The sequence below is a fragment of the Schistocerca serialis genome, chromosome 2, assembly GCF_023864345.2.
Source record: "Schistocerca serialis cubense isolate TAMUIC-IGC-003099 chromosome 2, iqSchSeri2.2, whole genome shotgun sequence".
Lineage (NCBI taxonomy): Eukaryota > Metazoa > Arthropoda > Insecta > Orthoptera > Acrididae > Schistocerca > Schistocerca serialis.
The window spans coordinates 462,068,497-462,087,506 of NC_064639.1; the positions used below are offsets into that span (position 1 = coordinate 462,068,497).

The window sequence follows — 19,010 nt, forward strand, 5'->3', positions numbered from 1 at the left end:
GTCCTCAACCTACAGTAAAATACTGCCCCACACCCTCCACCCAATAGTTTCCACCCATTCTATCCTATCATCTCCTCCCCATTGTCACCTCCCACCCTGTTTATTTGCAGCCCTTTGCCAATGCATCTGCCTGTCTTTCCCTGCTCCCCTCCTTTTTAGCTCCTAATTTTCCCCACCTCCCTGGTCCACAACCTCCTTATGCTGCGCCTGCTGGCAGTGTAGCCCCTGCACACTCCACCAGACAGCATTCCTCTCTCTCCCCACCCCTACACTATTATCCCTTCCCCTTCTCTGCCCCCTCAGATTGCTGCTTGCATCCCACGTGATTTTGCATTCCGGCCTGAGATGCTGGAGTTGGAGGTTTTGTGTGTGTGTGTGTGTGTGTGTGTGTGTGTTTGTTTTACTGATGAAGGCTGCGGCTGAAAGCTTTATGTGAGTGTCTTATAATAGTGCCTGTCTGCAACTTGACATGTCTTCCTTACAGTAAGTAGAAATCTGTCTTTTTCTACATTGTTATTATTATTATTATTATTATTTGTAGGATTTCCTCGTGTTTTATATGTTTGGTTCCAGTCATAGATTGCTTTAACATTATTTATCTTTCATGATATCTTAAATTATTTGTAGGATTTCCTTGTGTTTTATGTGTTTGGTTCCAGTCATAGATTGCTGTAACATTATTTATCTTTCATGATATCTTAAATATTTACTCTCTACTTTCGGTCATATGACGAAGCTTCATTACTGGCTCTCTGTTATACTGATGGCCACCTTTTTACAATTTTTTTAGTTAGTTTCCCACAGCTCCTTCATGAATTTAACGTTTGTGGATATCATTCTGTCTTTTGAAATAAACTGTTTGATTGTCTCACTTAACATTCACACATTATTGCAAAATCTCAGAATTCTTAAATTATCATTAAGTGGCATTATGCATCAATGGATGTGTCACATGGGGAAAGAAAAGACTGTTGTAGATTGTAGCATTGGCTTATCATTTTTGTAAAGGTTGTGCAGTGACAGAAATTGAATATGTTACTTGATGAAGAATCAACCTGTTATATATTAAACTTTGTGGAGATGTTCATCACATCATGGGTATCAAATGATTACACTTCCACTTCATCCAGAACTGATGTCCATCATCAAGAGCAGTATAAGTTGTGACCGTACGGGCACAAAAACATCCTAGTATTTGTGGTGGTGTGGAAGCAAACAGCCTCAGAATGTCATCTTGAGAAATATCATATCATGCCTGAAAATGCATGCTATATCTGTTCATGAAGATTGCCGACTGGAGTAATGCATGTTTTCCCAGCATATCCCTGAAGTGCTCTTTGAGTGACAAATCAGGAGGCAAGGCTGGCCAATCACGAATCCATAAATTCCTCAAGGCAATTGTGGTGTGAACTGCAGTGTGGGGTCTTGCATCATCCTTCTGGTCATGAATGGTATGATAGCAGGGTTTGCCACTCTTACCATACACTAATGAATATTCAGCCTCCCTTCAACAATTATGAAATCAGTCCTGTTGCCAGTAGCAACCCACGCCATGATTTCAGGAGTCCAAATGGCATGAACTCTCAAGAATAGCTGCTTACTATGACCTTCAACCAGGCCATCCCTGATCTGTTGATGTTGATCTGACCACTACAGACATAGATGAGACTATTCTCTGAACACCACAGAGAGCCACTAAATGTCCAATTGACAGGCTCTAGACCATGAAAATCTCTGTTGTCCTTGGTATGATGTCAGCAGTAAACAATGCACAGCAACCAAAGATCTCAACCCAACTTCCAGGTGTAGGATCCCGATGGGTCATGTTGGTATTCGACCTCTAAGCTCTGCTTGGACATCAGCTGTTGCCATCCATCTATTTTCAGAGCCAGTCGACCAACCTTGCTCCCTTCTTGTGGTGTCATCCTTCAGGATGACCACTTGCATACCCTTCTTGCCACAGTTGCCCTCTGTCTTGTCACTTCTAGTTCTATAGTCATTGCACTACAGCAAACAGTGAGTGTGATCTCTTGATATGATGTTCCTCATGTCAGTGATTAATGTTCTATTTGTGTATGAAAATGGCAATAAACTGGATATGCATGTCCTCCGGACATGCTTGTTCTGATCTGCACCTGGAAAGTTCTAGTAACACATTGCATACGGCTCACATGGATTTGTGTGTGCGAGATTCTTACTGAGCTATTTGTGGACAATTTTTCTGATGTTCCAAATGATTCAGATGATGTTACTGATAGTGGTAGTGGAAGTGAAGAAGAAAACAAAATGGCTATAATCAACAAAAGTGGAATAACTGTGAACGATGTAAATGATGAAGCTTCTGACAATGAAAGTTGGCTGGAGAAGGACAAGATCATCATTTTAGGAACATTTAGAGGAATTCCAAGTGTAAAAACTCTTCCCAGTGTGATCAATAGCATTATAAGCACTGTGGAATTATTTCTAGGAGATGAATTGTTTGCCCAGATGTCGACACAATGAAACTTGTATTACAAACAAAACAAAAACCATTTACATGGGGCAAATAAAAAAAAAATTAAAAAAATATTATTTGAAGGACTATAGGTCAACAGATTCTCTAACAGAGACACCGATTTTTGGCAAGCTAATGAGCAGAAATCGCTTTGGGCAGAAATGGGAATCGTGGCATTTCAATTACAATTGCTTACAGAGCGGTCAGGAAAACAGACCCTAAAAAACTGAACCAGTGCTCTCAGTGCATCCTAGATAAATTTCAGACCTTATGCAAACCTGAATAGGAGCTTTCTCTGGATGAAGCAATGAGACCATGGAGAGGGCGGCTTTGTTCTGGACATACAATCCTGGAAAAGTTATCAGACACTGTTTGCTTGTTCGTATGGATTGCGAAAGTGTAAGTGTATATGTCTCCAGTCCCGAAAAATATTCTGGGAAAGGAAAAAAGCTTCAAGACACTATTTTTCATGTACTTCCACCTCATCTTGGCATGTGGCACCACATTTATCAAGACAATTATTACAACAGTACAGCCGAAACACTTCTAGAAAGGAATCATGAGTTTGAAGTACCACATGAATCAATAGAGGTCTCCCTCAATGTCTACGAACAGAAGCCAAATCTCTAAAGAAAGGTGACACTACATTTGGAAGACAAGGTGACATTTTGCTGCAGTTATGGAAAGATAAAACTGAGGTGAGAATGATAACAATAATTCATGATGCATCTATGGCTGCAACAGGGGAAAAACACAACAGTGGGAAATTATGCAGAAACCAAAACATATTGTGATGTACAATAAATTTATGAAAGACGTGGACAGAGCTGATCAATATATTCTGTATTTTAGGATAATGCGAAAAACCTAAATCCAGATATACAAAAAAAATATAAAACATTCCTAAAAGAAGTTGCAAGAGGCTGGACAAGTGATCAACAAGTTTCCACAGCTAATGGGGAGGAAACTGAAGCAATCCAATCTACAAAATGAGCACCTGCTAAGGATCCACCAGGTTGATTGTCAGGAAGGAAACATTAAAGAACATACTGTTCGGACTATTGTGGGAAATGAAAAAAAGAAATATCCAGCACAGTCTTGCAGAGTTTGCGCAGAGCATCATAAAAGAAGTGAAGCAAGATACTACTGCCAGTTTTGTGAAGTACTGTTACACAAAGGCATGTGTTTTCAGAAGTATCACACCCTTCAAGAATATTAAAACATCACACAAACATGTCTGCCAAGTTCCATCATTCTCAGACACTAATAAGTGCAGCTACATTCAGATAAGGAAGGCTTGCTCATTTCACATACGTCTTATGAAAATCGCCAGGAACTGGAACAATAACCATAGTGTGGCAGCTGGTATGGGAAAAATATCATGTAGCAATTATCCGGATGGGATGGAAATTGATAGATGTGTTGTACAGACAAACAAATGATTAAAATTTCAGAAAAATTGGGTGATTTATTGAAGAGAGAAAGCTTCACAAATTGATCAAAAAATTATCTGTTTCTCTGCCTCTGCCCATTATGTAAGAAGTTATTTGGCTTGCCATTAATTGAAAGAGTTGTTGGATATCCTCCTCAAGGATATTGTGCCAAATTCTGCCCATATGGCGCATTAGATCATCGAAATTCCAAGCTGATTGGAGGGCCCTGGCTGTAACACTCCAAACATTCTCAATTGAAGAGACATCTGACAACCTTCCTGGCCAAGGTAGGGTTTGCCAAGCACAAAGGTAAGCAGTAGAAACTATCGCTGTGTGCAGATGGGTATTATGTTGCTGAAATGTAGGAGATCGGGATCTGTCATCACTCGTTCACTTGACTGCAAGTGGCATTTCTGCGCTAGACATAGGCATCCTTTACTGGGTGAACAGAGACCATTGGGCACTCAGGGTGTTATACTCATCCCCTAACCAAGTTTGAGCTTGTCTGAACTGAACCAGTTGGGAAATCTGTTTTATCTTGTATTAAGAGAAGGCAAATGCAAAAGAGTAGCGGTCTATTAATCATTTGCAGTTCAAACGTATGGTGAATGATGGTATCACTTAGGGAAATGGCAGCAAGGGCAGGAAAAAACACCAGGTGCACTTGGTGTTTATGCCTGGGGGCCTTATACTTGGATCATTCCAGCAACTGGCAGAGAAGGTTAATAAGACCAGTCTTACTCATAGAGTTTCAGTGAAGCTCACAATTTGCAGCATTGTCCCTGTAACTGATCATGGCTCCTTAGTTCTGAGTCGAGTGGAAGGACTGTGACAGAGACTTCGAAGGTTCTGTGACAAATTTCTTCGACTTGCACCATAGGGTTGAGAATGGTAGGGTCCTGCTCAATGGGTCAGGTGTGCACTACACAAGTAGCCTGATCGTGCGTGGGGTCCAGATAACGAAAGCTGTAGGAAACCCAGAAGTATCAGTGTAAGATCGAAAGAAATGCCTCCCACACGAACATTAAAATCCCTTTGGTTAACTGTTGAGCATTCGCAAAAAAAGTGCCAGAGTTCAAAGTGCTCCTGAAAAGTAGGAAAGTTCATATAATACTAGATGCAGAAAGCTATTCGGAACCTCAAAGTGATAGCTGTGAGATTTTTGGGGAAAATTTAATTGTATATCGAAAGGATGGGATAATGGGAAATGGAGGTGGTGTATTTGTCACAGTAGAGAAGAAACTCAGATCCACCAAGGTAGAAGTTGAAGCTACTAGTGAAACTGTTTTCAGCAAAAAAACAGTTTCAGGGGTGGGAATAAAAGGGTAACTGGATCCTTTCATCACCCACCAGACTCATCTCTTGATGTAACCAAAAACTTTAGAGAAAACATCAGTTCGCTTGTACGTTAGTTCCCCAATCATACTGTAATCATTGGAGGAGGTTTGAATCATCAAACAGTCAAATGGGAAAGTTACAGTTTCATTAGTGATGGATATGATAAGACATCCTGCAGAACGATAATAAATGCCTTCTCTTAAAACCACCTAGAACAGATTGTTAGGAACCCCAATCATGATGGAAATTTATTGAATCTAATACCAGCAAATATACCTGACCTCTTAGAGGATGTCCACAGCACAACTAGTATCAATGAACATGATGTGGTTGTGGCAGCAATGATTACTGAAGTACAAAGGACAACTAAAACAAGCTGAAAGATATATATGTCCAGTAAACTAGATAAAAAAATCAGTAGTGTCACAGCTTTCATGAGGAACCTGGAACTTCAGCACTGGACAGGAGCACGTAGAGGAACTGTGCTCAAGTTGAAAAGAACAGTTGACTACACACTGAATAGATACGTTCCCAGTAGAATAGTTCATAATAGAAGAAACCCTCCATGGTATACAGTCACTGTACAGAATCTTGTAAAGGAACAGAGGTTACTGCATAACAGGTGTAAAACAAAGTGTAGGGCTATAGATAGAGAGATGCTGAATGAAATGCATTTGGGTGTCAAGAGAGCAATATGTGATGCTGTCAGTGACTACTCTAGCAGAATATTGTCAAATGATCTTTCATAGAACCCAAAGATATTGTGGTCATGTGTAGGCTGTTATTGGCACCAAAGTTTGTGTCCAGTCCCTAGTGTATGAGTCAAGAACTAAAATTGAGGGTAGCAAAGCAAAAGCTGAAATGCTTAAGTCTGTTTTCAAATGTCCCTTTTCAAAGGAAAACCCAAGAGAATTCCCCCAATTTAATCCTCATACCAATGAAAATATGGATGAAATAACTTTAACCTGTCATAGATCCTTCGAACAAAAAACTATGCCCAGTAGTTGGAAGAAGTACAGGTCATACCCATCTACAAGAAGGGTTGTAGAAGTGATCCACAAAACTACTGTCCAGTATCTTTAACACCAATTTGTTGTAGAATCTTAAAATGTATTCTGAGCTCAAACACAATGAGGTATCTCAAACGACTGGAACAACCTCCTTCAAACCGATCAGCATGGATTCCAAAAACATCGATCATCTGAAACCAGCTCTCACTTTTCGTACAAGACACAGTGAAAGATTTATATCAAAGTAGTCAGTTAGATGCAGTATTTCTTGATTTCTGAAAAGCATTTGACTCAGTACCACACTTATGCTTATTGTCAAAAGCATGTTCTTATGGTGTACCAATTGAAATTTGTGACTGGATCGCTCAGGAGGACATATCATGTTATCTTGGATGGAGAATCATTATCAGATGTAAAAGTAACTTCGAGTATGCCCCAGAAAAGTGTTTTGGGACCCTTGCAGTGTTATATATTAATAACCTTACAGACAACATTAATATTAACCTGAAACTTCTTGTAGATGATGCATTTATCTATGATGAGCTGCTGTCCAAAAGAAGCATAAATATTCAGTCTGATTTTGATAAGATTTCAAAGTGGTTCAAAGGTTGGAAACTTTGGTTTATTGGTAGAATACTGGGGGAGTGTAATCAGCTTACAGGTCACTTACACAACCCATCCTAGAATATTGCGCAAGTGTGTGGGACTCATATCAGATAGGACTAACAGGGGATATTGAGTGTATGCAGAGAAGGGCAGCATGAACGATTACAGGTTTCTTTGATCCAGGGGAGAGTTTCACAGAGATGCTGAAGAATTTGAACTGATATGGACTTGAAAGCAGATGTAAACTGTTCTGAGAAAGTATACTAACAAAGGTTCAAGAACATATTTTAAATGATGCTATGGGAATTTACTAAAAATCCCAACTTTTTGCTCCTATAGGGATCATGAGGACAAAATTAGAATAATTACAGCACTTACAGAGGCATTCAAACAGGCATTCCTCGTGCTCTGTATGTGAATGGACTGGGAAAAAACTGGTTTAACTGGTACAGTGGGACGTACCCTCTGTCATGCCCTTCACAGTGGTTTGCAGAGCATAGATATAGAAGTAGAAATGTAAGTCCAGGATGGCTTGCCATGAAGGGCAACAAAACAGAGTGTAGAATATTGTCAACTTACAGAGTGCTGTAAGAATGCTGTGGATGACAACTAAAGGGGTCCTTCTATGAAGAGAAATAGCACCCCAGACCATCATTCCTGGCTTTTGGACTGTATGGCGGGTGACAGGTTGGTATTCCATTGCTGTCCAGAGTGTCTCCAGACACATCTTTGCTGGTCATAGGGATTCAATTCAAAGCACGACTCATCACTGAAGACAGTTCTACTCAAGTCAATGAGATTCCAGGCTGAAGATATGTCTGATGACTCCCCACATAGTGGTGGGATTCCAAAATGACTGTCACCCACCACAGAGACTGATAAGCAGGAGTGATGGTCTGGGATGCCACTTCTTTTCATAGCAGAACCCCTTTGGTTGTCATCCATGACACCCTTATAGTGCAGAGGTATTCTGATGGTATCCTATGTCTCATTTTGTTGCCCTTCAAGGCAAGCCATTCTGGGTTTCAAGGCAAGCCATTCTGGGTTTCCATTTCAGTAAGATAATGCCCACCCACTCACGGCAAGAGCTTCTACTGCATGTCTTCATACTGGCCAAACCCTACCTGGACCAGCAAGGTAGCTGAATCTGCCTACAATTGAATCCACTGGAAGTGTTCTGGGTAGGTTCCTCAAACCAGTTCAGGATTTTGACAATTTAATGGGCCAATTGGACAGAAATTGGGATGATATCTATCAGGGGGACATCCAACTATTCTACCAATCGGTGCCAAGCCAAATAACTGCCTGCATAAGGGTAAGAGGTGGACCAATGCTTTATTGACTTGTTCAGTTTGTGGAGCTGTTTCTATTGAACAGATCATCCAATTCTTCTGAAATTATAATAATTTGCTTTTGTCTGTACATGTAAATTGCATCTATTCATTTCCACCCCATTAACATAATTCCTTCATGATGTGTCCCCCCCCCCCCCCCCAACCCATCACTTAGAGTGTGTGTGACACACCCAGTAACCATCATATACTCATACCATTTTTTGTCTGTAGTAATGGCTATTTTCTCTATTGAAAATAAGCTGGCCTAGGGATCTAATTTTAAACATAATATTCCACAGAACATAAATACTGGAGTATCTGTTTGATAGCATTTAGTTAAGGTGTGCATAACATAACACTTTCCTTTTCTGTCTGTGTAACAGTAAGTGAAAGAATTTTTTTATTGTGATGTTTGTACAACACAGTAATAACAGAAAGAAATACATGGTACTTGTTCAGTTTTACAAGTTGAATAAAGAATTTTCTGTTAAGGTTACTTATGGGTAATAAAATCAGTTAAGTTGTTTTCTTTAATTATGCTAAATTTCATTGATGTGAGTGTATGTATATATAATTAAGATAAGTATTTTTTACATAAGTTACTTTTACTTTGACGTGCACATATTATTTTATAATTATTCAATAATTTCAGGACCTGGAGGGCAAGGCACCACCTTTAAGAGTTTATCCTTTATATTCATCCTTGCCATCACATCAGCAGTTAGATGTTTTTCGACCTACATCCAAAGGCATGAGGAAAGTAATACTAAGCACAAATGTCGCTGAGACATCAGTCACAATCAGTGGAATAAAGTATGTTATAGATAGTGGAATGGTGAAAGCGAGGTATGAACTATAGTTAAAACTCTTATTGCTATAGATTTCAGTTATTTCTTTTGTTAAATAACTTAACAATGGTAACTTTGTCTTAAACTTTTTCTAGGTCACACCATCCTGGTACAGGGCTGGATATCTTGAAAGTGCAAAGAATTTCACAAGCACAAGCCTGGCAGAGAACAGGCCGGGCTGGTCGAGAATCAACTGGATACTGCTACCGTGTGTATACGAGGAAGGTAGAAAATATTTATACTTCCTGTGTATAAAGCCAGTTCTGAAATAGATTGTTAGTTATTGCTGTAGGCAGTCTCTGTATCTGGATTAGTTTGTATAATGATCTACCTCCAGATATTAATCTTCCAGAATAAAATCTTTATGTCAGTGGCCTATTCTCTGGTCACCTTCTGTTTTCTAATTGTAATATTAAAACCTATAATACTCCATATAATTATATAGCATATTCTTTACTTAAAGTAAAATTCCTTGTGTTTCGGAAGAAGAAAATGAGATGGGAAGTAGATAATCTCTTTATATTTAAATTAGCAAAGTTACATAAGAAAGTAAATAATTTGGGAGTAAGGGAGACCACTCACTGAATAGCAGAAGCATTGAGTCATCAATAGGACGTCCGCCCTGATAGCTGTGTGCTCAGCTGACGGATTGCCGTCCTATGGGCCTCGGTTCGATTCCTGGCTGGGTTGGAGATTTTCTCCACTCAGGGACTGGGTGTTGTGTTGTCTTCATCATCATTTCATCCCCATCTGGCGCGCAGGTCACCCAATGTAGTGTCGAATGTAATAAGACCAGCACCAAGGCGGCCGGACCTGCCCCGCAAGGGGCATACACTCATTTCCATTTCTATCAACAGGACAACAGAAAAAAGAAGGAACACTTGCTAGCTTTCAGAATAAATCTTTTGTCAAGTTAGAATACACTCATATGTGTATGTGCACCCACCCACCCACCCACCCACCCGCGCACACACACACACACACACACACACACACACACACACACACACACATATACAATGTGAGCGCTTGCCTGTGTCCCTATATGGTGCCAGCTGGACACAAAATGTAGGGATTGCAGTTTGACAGGTGGACTGATGGAATGTGGGTTGTGTTGGATAGGAAGGGCGGATGGAGAGAGAGGTGGGACGCAGGAAGAGGGGTTGGAGGTGAGTAGATAGTGGCCCAGAGGGAGGTAGCTGGCTTGCTGGCTAGAAATGCTGAAGGCAGGTGTGCCTGGTGCATAGGCTGGAGTGTGATGCTCAGGTGCTGGAGCCAGTGGGGTGTGGCGTAAGGTGATGGTAACATAGAGACATGAATTAGGAGGGGGTGACACCACAGAGAAAGGGGAAACTGCGGGAGATTGAGGCCAGTAAAGTTACAGGATGCAAGTATAACTCTCATCCATGTAATTTATAAAATCTGGTGGTGGAAGGAAAGCTCCAGATGGCCTGCCTTGTGAAGCCTCCACTGAAATTGAGCATGTTGTGACACTGTGTGACATTCTCCTGCTTCATTTATTCGTTGATAGTCCTCGGTGTCGATGTACTGCATTGTTATACTGGCTGGAAAATGGGGGGTGGAAGTTCAACAGTGACTACTATAAATGATGTAGACGACAGTTGCACAATTGTGTTTCACAGTTCTTTACTTTCACTGTTCACAACCCTCCCCAATATTACACAACCATATGGCCAGTTCACAATTGGTAAATGTTGATAAGCCTCATTAATATGTTGCAGGCAACATCAGCATACTGCGACAATAATTTGCTGTTGAACATCTATGAGCAGTAAAACCTAACCACACAGTTCACAGTTCTTGCAGAATAATGCAGTATGTGTGACACTATATTTCAAATAAATTAAACAGACATTGTCATTAATTAAACAGACATCATCATTAATTGTTCTAATATATGACCTATTTGTGTTACATTTATTCCACTGTTAAGTTGATGCATTGCTGTTAGTCTAACTAATACATGTTTCACGTTTGAAAATCGGCTGTGGACTGACTGTCTTGGGACCAAAAATCAGTCCTTTATATATCCCCACAATAATAGCCACTGAAACTATACATTGTTCAATGTTTAAGTTACAGAAATTACAATTAGAACATAACACATTCAATTAACTGAACACATCAAAAAATTCCTAATTTTGAACAGTTCCTTCTACCACAAAAGTTAGGCCAAGTTATTTGTTTAAATAATGAAATTAACAGATATCTTTACACAAACAATACTTTTGACAAACCTGGTAATTATTTTGGAATTAATTAAGGGCTGGCTTTGCTTATATGTTTTCGAATAGACCCAAATAAATACTTTAAGGAGCCGAGTAGTTCTTCCAAATGTTTATAATTAGTACAGAATTATTTTTGTTTATAAGTCAGCAACAGAAACAATTACTGATTACACCTTATAATGATCTGTAGCAAATGGTCAAAATAAATCAGATTATACCATTGCATATTAATGGTAATTAGGCAAAAATGAAAATAAACTTAATTTAAGGAGACAAATGGCAAAACAAGAGAGGCAGTAAAGAGATCCCAGCTTGCTTCGTCACAACTGGCTAGTCAACTTTGTTCTTGGCCGCATTTTGGCAATTATTATTCATTCTGGTGGGCAACTGGTTGGTTGTCATACCAATATAAAAAGCTCTGCAGTGATTGCAGCAGAGTTGGTATGTGACATGCCTGCTTTCACAGCTGGTGCTGCCACAGATAGGGTAGAATAAATCTGTGACAGGGTGGAGTAGTAAGCACTGGGTGGGTAGTTTGGACAGGTCTTGCACCTGGGTCTTTCACAGGGACATGACCCCTGTCACAAGAATTTGAGGTTGGGAGTGGCATAGGGATGGACTAGGATGTTGTAGATATGATCCCTGTTCTAGTCCAAGTTGGTATTGGGTAACAAGGGGACACTACTTTGTAACTGATTCTTTGGGGATGGTTGGAGGATTAGGGGTGCATTGAGGATACAGCATGGGAAATCCGTAAATCTGTTTGAGGACTAGCTTGGAGGGGTAGTGCCTGTCTGCGAAGGCCCTTGTCAGACCTTCAGCGTACTGGATGAGGGAGTTTCCATCACTGGATATAAGCCCTCTACCTATGGCCAGGCTGTATGGGAGGGATATTTTGGTGTGGAAGTGATGAAAGCTGTCAAAATGTGAATACTTTTAGTAGTTAGTGGTTTAATGTAGATGGAGGTGGGGATGGAGCCACCAGAGAGGAGAAGGCCAACATCTAGGAAGGTGGCATGCTGGGTTGAGGAGGATCTCATGAAGCATGAGAGGGAGAAGGTGTTGAGGTTATGAAAAAAACCTGGCCCTGAGCGTAGAGCATGAAGATATCATCAATGAATCTGAACTAGGCTAAGGGGTTTGGTAGTTTGGGAGGTGAGGAAGGTCTCCTCTAGATGGCCCATAAAAAGGTTGGCGTAGGAGGGTGCCATGTGAGTGCCCATGGCTTTGCTGTGGATATGTTCATATAACTTCCCTTCAAATGAGAAGTAGTTGTGGTTTAGGAAAAAGTTAGTAAGGTGTAATAGGAATGAGGTAGTGGATTTGGAGTCGGAAGGATGTTGGGAAAGGTAGTGTTTAATAGTGGTAAGACCATGGGCATGAGGCATGTTGATGTACAGGGATTAGTGATGAGTAGGGATCCAGGGAATAAAGGGGTGTGGATGGTGGAGAGTCGGTGAAGGAATTGGTTGGTGTCTTTGACATAGTAGGCTCGATTGCAGGGTGGAGCCTTCAGAGAGGTGAAGTTCAACATTCAGGAAGGTGGCACACTGGGTTGAGGAGGACCAAGTGAAGCGGAGAGAAGGTGCTGAGGCTGTGAAGAAATGATGATAGGGTGTCTTGGCCATGAGTCCAGACCATGATGATATCATCAATGAACATGAACTAAACAAAGGATTTGGAAGTGTGGGAGGTTAGGAAGGTTTCCTTTAGATGGCCCATAAAAAGGTTGGCATAGGTGGTGTCACATTGGTGCTCGTGGCTCCACAAATTTGTTAATATACCTCAAAAGAGAAGTAGTTATGTATTAGGCTGTAGTGGTAGTGTATAGGGAACGAGGTAGTGGGTCTGGAATCTGAAGGACATTGAGAGAAATAGTGTTCGATAGCAGCGAGGCCATCGGCATGAGGGATGGTGGTGTACTTTGATGTGAGAGGCCAGGTTTCGGGCAGTTGCTTGAAGCTTTTTGTCAACAAGAGCAGAAATTCTTTCAGGGGGAGCACAATAACCAACTGCAGTGGGGTGTCCAGGATTGTTGGGTTTATTAATTTTGGGGAGCAAGTAGATGGTATGCTTGTGCAGCGTTTTGTTTAGGGCGATTAGGGAAACGGAGTTGAGAGGGAGGTACTGGAATGGTATTCAGTAGGGATTGAAGTTATTTTGGACTTCTGGGACAGGATCACTATGGCAGAGCTTGTAGGTGGAGGAGCCAGACTGTTGGCAGAAGCCTTCTGTTAGTTGGTTACTGTTGTTCATCACAACAGTAGTGGGGTCTTTGTCTGCAGGGAGGATGGTAAGATCAGGATCTGTTTTGAGGATGTGTATGACTTTTGTTTCCTTTGCTGAAAGGTATGTGTTTGTAGAAGGGATATGGGAAGGATGGTGATACCAAGTTGAAGGTAAGGAATTCCCAAAAGGTGACCCAATGGGGGACCATGGGTGGATGGTGGTATTAACTGGGAGAGGCAAGGTTCAATGTTGGGACTAGGTTGGTTGTGGTTGGAGGGATTGGTAGCAAAGAGATGTTTCCACTGTAGAAATTGGGAGAAGTAGAGTAGGTCTTCAATATGTCCATCATGGTTAAACTTTGTTGTGAGGCTGAAGATGAGGCCTTTGGATAGGTGTGAAACGTTGTGGGATTGGGGATTTTGGTGGAAAAGTTAACAACAGAGTTTTGGCCTTTTTTTTTATCTCTAATTCATGGAGTATTTGGACAGAGTCTTGGAGGATGTGGCAAATTGTAAAGGTCAGCTATAGTTGAGTTAGTGTAAGTTAATCCCTGACAGCTGGCAATACTATTACCTGCTTTCAACTATGAAGTGCAAATGGTTACCGGCAAAAACAATAGCCATCTGCAGAGCTCTGGCAACACTGAGGCATTACCATAGAGACTGTTACAAAACTGCGTAATGTGATTGTTTGCAGTAGGCACACAGAGCTGCGGCACCCAGTCCACTGCAACTGTCAGGGATCTTCTTACAGTTATTCAACTATATGCAGGGTGTGGGTCCTATCAGGGGTTGAGGTTTGAGTTTTGAAGTTGCGGTGTATGTAGTTAGGAGTAGACAGTAACAGTAGCTTGTGAAGTGTGCAGAGGTTGTTTTAGGATGTGTGTGCCATGTAGATATGTTTATGCAGTACCAAATTTGTGAGGGAGGCACTTGCAGTGGTACAATCTTCTTATGTGTACAAAGTTGCGTTATCAGTTTTTTGTCATGTATGTATCATACATACAGTTGTTTTCAGTAGGACTTGCCAATCCACTTGATATCCAAAGTAATTAAATTGTACTAAAGCAGATTCATTCCGTTCTTGCAGTCTGTTTGTGGGCACAAAATCTTTTCTTTTTGTATTGGTGATGTGCAAATTGATCAGTTAAAAATGTTACATATTTATAGCACCATTGATTATGGTTGGTTATAATAACTACAATAACTTTTACTTGTGGCGTTGCCATTCAGTAATCTTTATGTTAAATAGCCAGTCTCCATTAAAGCTGAAGGAACGATTTGTGTTCCCTTCTATACACCTGAGTGGCCCACATTCCTATGCGGTGTGCTAGTCAAGAAAACAGCAATACGTGATGGGGAAAGCTGGAAGAGCCATGTGGGCTGGTTCTGGCATATTAACCCAAAAGCTAGTGACCACAGTAACATTTGAAATGAGCTAATCCCTCTTAATCAAGGAGGGTCTGGTCCGGGCAGACCATGTGTGGCTTGCAGTCTTTGTTCAGCGGCATCCAGCAGCGTGGGAAAATCGTTTCAGGTATTCCAATTGCTGATACGAGGAGGACAAACTAGACATCTAGCATCAGGTTTTGTGCTCCCGTAATCAGTAGAATTGCCTCGGGAAGGTGTCTTCATAAAATTGCGGTAGCACTCCTCTCATCAAACAGGATAACAATGATGGGGTAAGAATTCTGCAGTTTGTGCATATCCCGGTGAAATGCGGTGGACAACAATACTGCGTGGGTGAGCTGCCGAGAGCATGCTAGAGATGTTGCCTCGTCAGAGCAGAACAAGATACTGGTTAAGCGATGGTTTAGCATGCCTAGTGTCCAGAAAGTGTGGCCATCTGAGTTCTCCCTCTGGCATAAGTGACCATTGAGGGTGACATGGGGCTGGTTTCCGATCTACGCAGCCCATTGTCTGCTGCTACAGATGGAGGTGAGGGAAGGAGTAGCCAGAAAGCCATCTGCTGTATTTCAAAGGTTTGTTGAAAACTGTAATTGGTTTTGCATGCTTAAGTCTTGCACTTACCAATGAAAGGCAATGTATAGCTCTTATCCCTTCATAAATTTGAAATATTCAAAAAGTCAAGCAGTCATAAGTTCAGTCCATTCCATGCTTTCATCATTTAAATCAGTATTTCCGCTTCACTGATGTAAATGTTCACAAACGAGTTTTATATAAGAATCATCAATTAGGCAATTTCAGAAATAAATCACCGCATTAACATATTTATGGTTTCTTCAATACTTTTGAGAGATTTATTCCACAGAAGAACATACACTGTTTAGCCATGTAAAGAAAGTATTATGTTATTTTGAATACACGCTTAGTCGATTGTGGCTAGATCGAAACTTATACAAGGCTTTATTACCAGGTTATATACACCTCTTTTATTTTTCAATAATGATAATGAAGAGAGTCTTGAAAATGTTGGGGACATCTTCCTGAATTATGTGGCTGGCCGCTTAGCAGCAAACTAGTCCGGCATACACTCATCAGCAAAACCGAGGTCACAAATGTCATGTTGTAGAGTATGCTCTGCAACAGGATATTGCGAGTTGCCAGTTTATACCCTCTGCCTATGCCCATTCATCCTGATTGATAATTTGGTGGTAGTCATGTTGATGTAGAAGGCTGACAGTATTTACATAATAGCTGGTATATGACGTGTTGTTTCACAGGTCGCTCTCCCTTTGATAGTGTATGTTTTGCCAGTTACAGGGCAAGAGGTGGTGGTAGGAGGGTGCATATACCAGCAACTTGCAATATCCTGTTGCAGAGCATGCTCTACAACATGACATTTGTGACCTTGGCGCCTGTTTCACCACACGTGCCATCTAGCTTCTTTCCCAGACTCGTTTCTCGGAACTCCACAGGTGGGAACTAGCATTACAACATGTCCTCGGTTCTCACCATCCACCTGGCCTTAATTTATGATAATTTCTTCTGTCTCAGCTTATCTTCAGTGTAACTACTCTTTGCTTCGCTCCGTTTTAGTTCTCTACATCCTTCATTGTCTTTCCCAACTATTTTGCACCGGCCCTTCCCACCTCTGTTTTGTACAATGCCCTTAGCTTCTCAAACTTTAACTCGTGCACGATGTTTTAGTAATAATCTCTGTCTTGCATATTACCCTGTCTTCCACCTTTAAGCTCTCAGGTTTCCAAATCTCGTCCGATGCAGTCCCCAACAGTCAGTCTTTCCTTCTCATCCTGTACAGTAAGTCTCCCCTGACCCATGGTTCTGGGTGACTTTCCCAAAATCTACCCCTTTTCCTAGACCTCTCCAGTCCATTTCCTTCACCCTTCTATCTTCCCTTTCAACCCTTCTGACTGAAAAAGGAGCCACTGGCTCTGAAAGCTTGCCAATCACAGCAGTCTTTTATGTGTGTGTTCTGTTGCTGCTTGGTGAGTAGATTTTTTATCTATCCAATTAAATAATTTTGTCAATAATTACCGTATATACTCGAATAATCTGCGCATGTTTTTTCTCAAATTTTAGGATGAAAAACTGGGGTGCGCAGATTATTTGAAACATTGTTGTTACTGCTCTGCCTCCAACAATACATCCCATTATACTATTGCATTGTTGCGGCCTTAGTCTGTGACGCATCAGTAGCATGTTAGGAGTGAAGTATTAACATCTTCAAACTTGTTAATTATGGCTACAAGTTCTTGTTATCACTTGTACACTACTAAAGAAAAAGTGAAAATTATTGAAGAAGCCGAGAATATTGTAAACCGTGCAGCAGGAAGAAAGTACAACATGAGTGAGAGTTGTATTCATGATTGGCAAAAAAATAAAACACAGCTTCAAGAAACTAATAGTAATCGCCGAGCATTTCGTGGCCAAAAAGCGAAGCATCCGGGCCTCAAGAAAAGGCTCTGCGATTATGTAGATGAGAAGCGACAATATGGATGCGCGGTGACAAGTGAAATGTGCCAACTTAAAGCATTGTCTTTAGCCAAAGAAATAGGCATTACCAGTTTCAAAGCTAGCCGGGGCTGGCTATCAAGATTTTTCAACCGAAATGGTTTAGGATTCCGGAGGAAAACTATTATCGCTCAGCGGCTTCCAGGCGATTACGGGGGAAAAAATAGTGAATTTTCGTCATTATGTGATAAATCTGCACCGTAAACAGTCCTATATATTATCGCAAATTGGTAATGCGGATCAAACTCCAGTCTATTTTGAGATGCCGCTCGACAACACAGTGAACAGGAAAGGAGAATCCAGCATCATGATACGAACTGGCGGCAGTGAGAAACAATATATTTTATTGCACATGCCGTATTAACAAATTCTTAAACAAGATACCGGTAATTCACATTTCTTTTTTTGCTATTGTAGGTACGCGTAGAGTCCCAGCTGGCGGTGATAATGTTCCCCGCCCGCCCGCCTAATGGGCCAGCCGGCCAGCTGCACGCCGCTGGCTGCCCGCCCGCCAGCTGGCCAGCTGCACGCCACTGAATCGGTTGCGTTTTAACGATGTATCAACCTGTACAGCAGCGTTGCTTCAAACCAGTAGTTATTATACATACTTTTGAACACACCATAACGTTGGAACAATTTTTTTTTGTAAATAAAACAAATTAAAGCAAAAAATGATTTTTTTTTCCTCTACCTCAAAATTGGGGTGCACGGATTATTCGAGTATACAAGGTAATTGTTTTTCATTGTTATATTAGTCCATGTGTCCATCATTCCTTCTTATTTAACCCTTTAGTCAGTCTTTGTTGTCGTCTGTCTTGTCCAAACTGTTGTATGTTTTCTACCTTATGTGCTAATCCATTCATTTATTTATCTGTTTCACCAAGATTAATCAGCACTTTCCCCTTCATCTTTTCTAATACCGATTTCTGTGCTTGTAGATGGGTCGATTTTCATTTTTATTTGCATGTAACAATTCCATTGTTATTTATGAATCTGCATACAACAATTTACAGTTCGTTACACAGCACGGCCTTCTCCCGATCATCTGTCATCGATTTATTTGCAGATTTGGGAGCTATTTTCTTTTCCACCTTTCACTTATCTTGTTTATATGTAATTCTTTCACATTTTTGTGCATTTGTTTTCCAGCAAATTGCTCTGATTGCCTTTTATTGCCGTCTCTTGCATCACTTTAATTGCCAAGCTAAGTAGTTTACATTTTGTCCTATGACTTTCACTTTCTGTTTACCCAGTTTCTAAAATTTTGTCTGTTTTCACAACTTTCCCGATCGATTTTTTCCTTTTATCATTTTTCGTATCAATATAGATCACCCACTCATTATCTCTTATTAACAATTTCCATAAGAATATTTCTAATTTTTCCAGTTTTTTTCATTGCTTTTCTTCTAGTGGTTTCTTCCCCCCACCCTCTGCTTTATTTTTTTGCACTCTCATGATTTTTAACTCTCCAAACTGTCCTCTCTTACCATCATGAATTCCATCCCATATTACATCCGTTCCTTTCGAAAACATG

At 40.7% G+C, this 19,010-nt stretch overlaps 1 protein-coding gene across 2 annotated transcripts in view; it reads left to right on the forward strand.

Moving 5' to 3' along the window:
- Window positions 1-19,010, forward strand: part of LOC126457363 (ATP-dependent RNA helicase DHX33) — a 143,964-nt gene that overhangs the window by 88,193 nt on the left and 36,761 nt on the right. For both annotated transcript variants that reach the window (XM_050093602.1, XM_050093603.1), the window contains 2 exons: window positions 8,868-9,061; window positions 9,159-9,288. In XM_050093602.1, coding sequence (XP_049949559.1) covers window positions 8,868-9,061; window positions 9,159-9,288 — 324 coding nt within the window. The remainder of the gene's footprint in view (window positions 1-8,867; window positions 9,062-9,158; window positions 9,289-19,010) is intronic.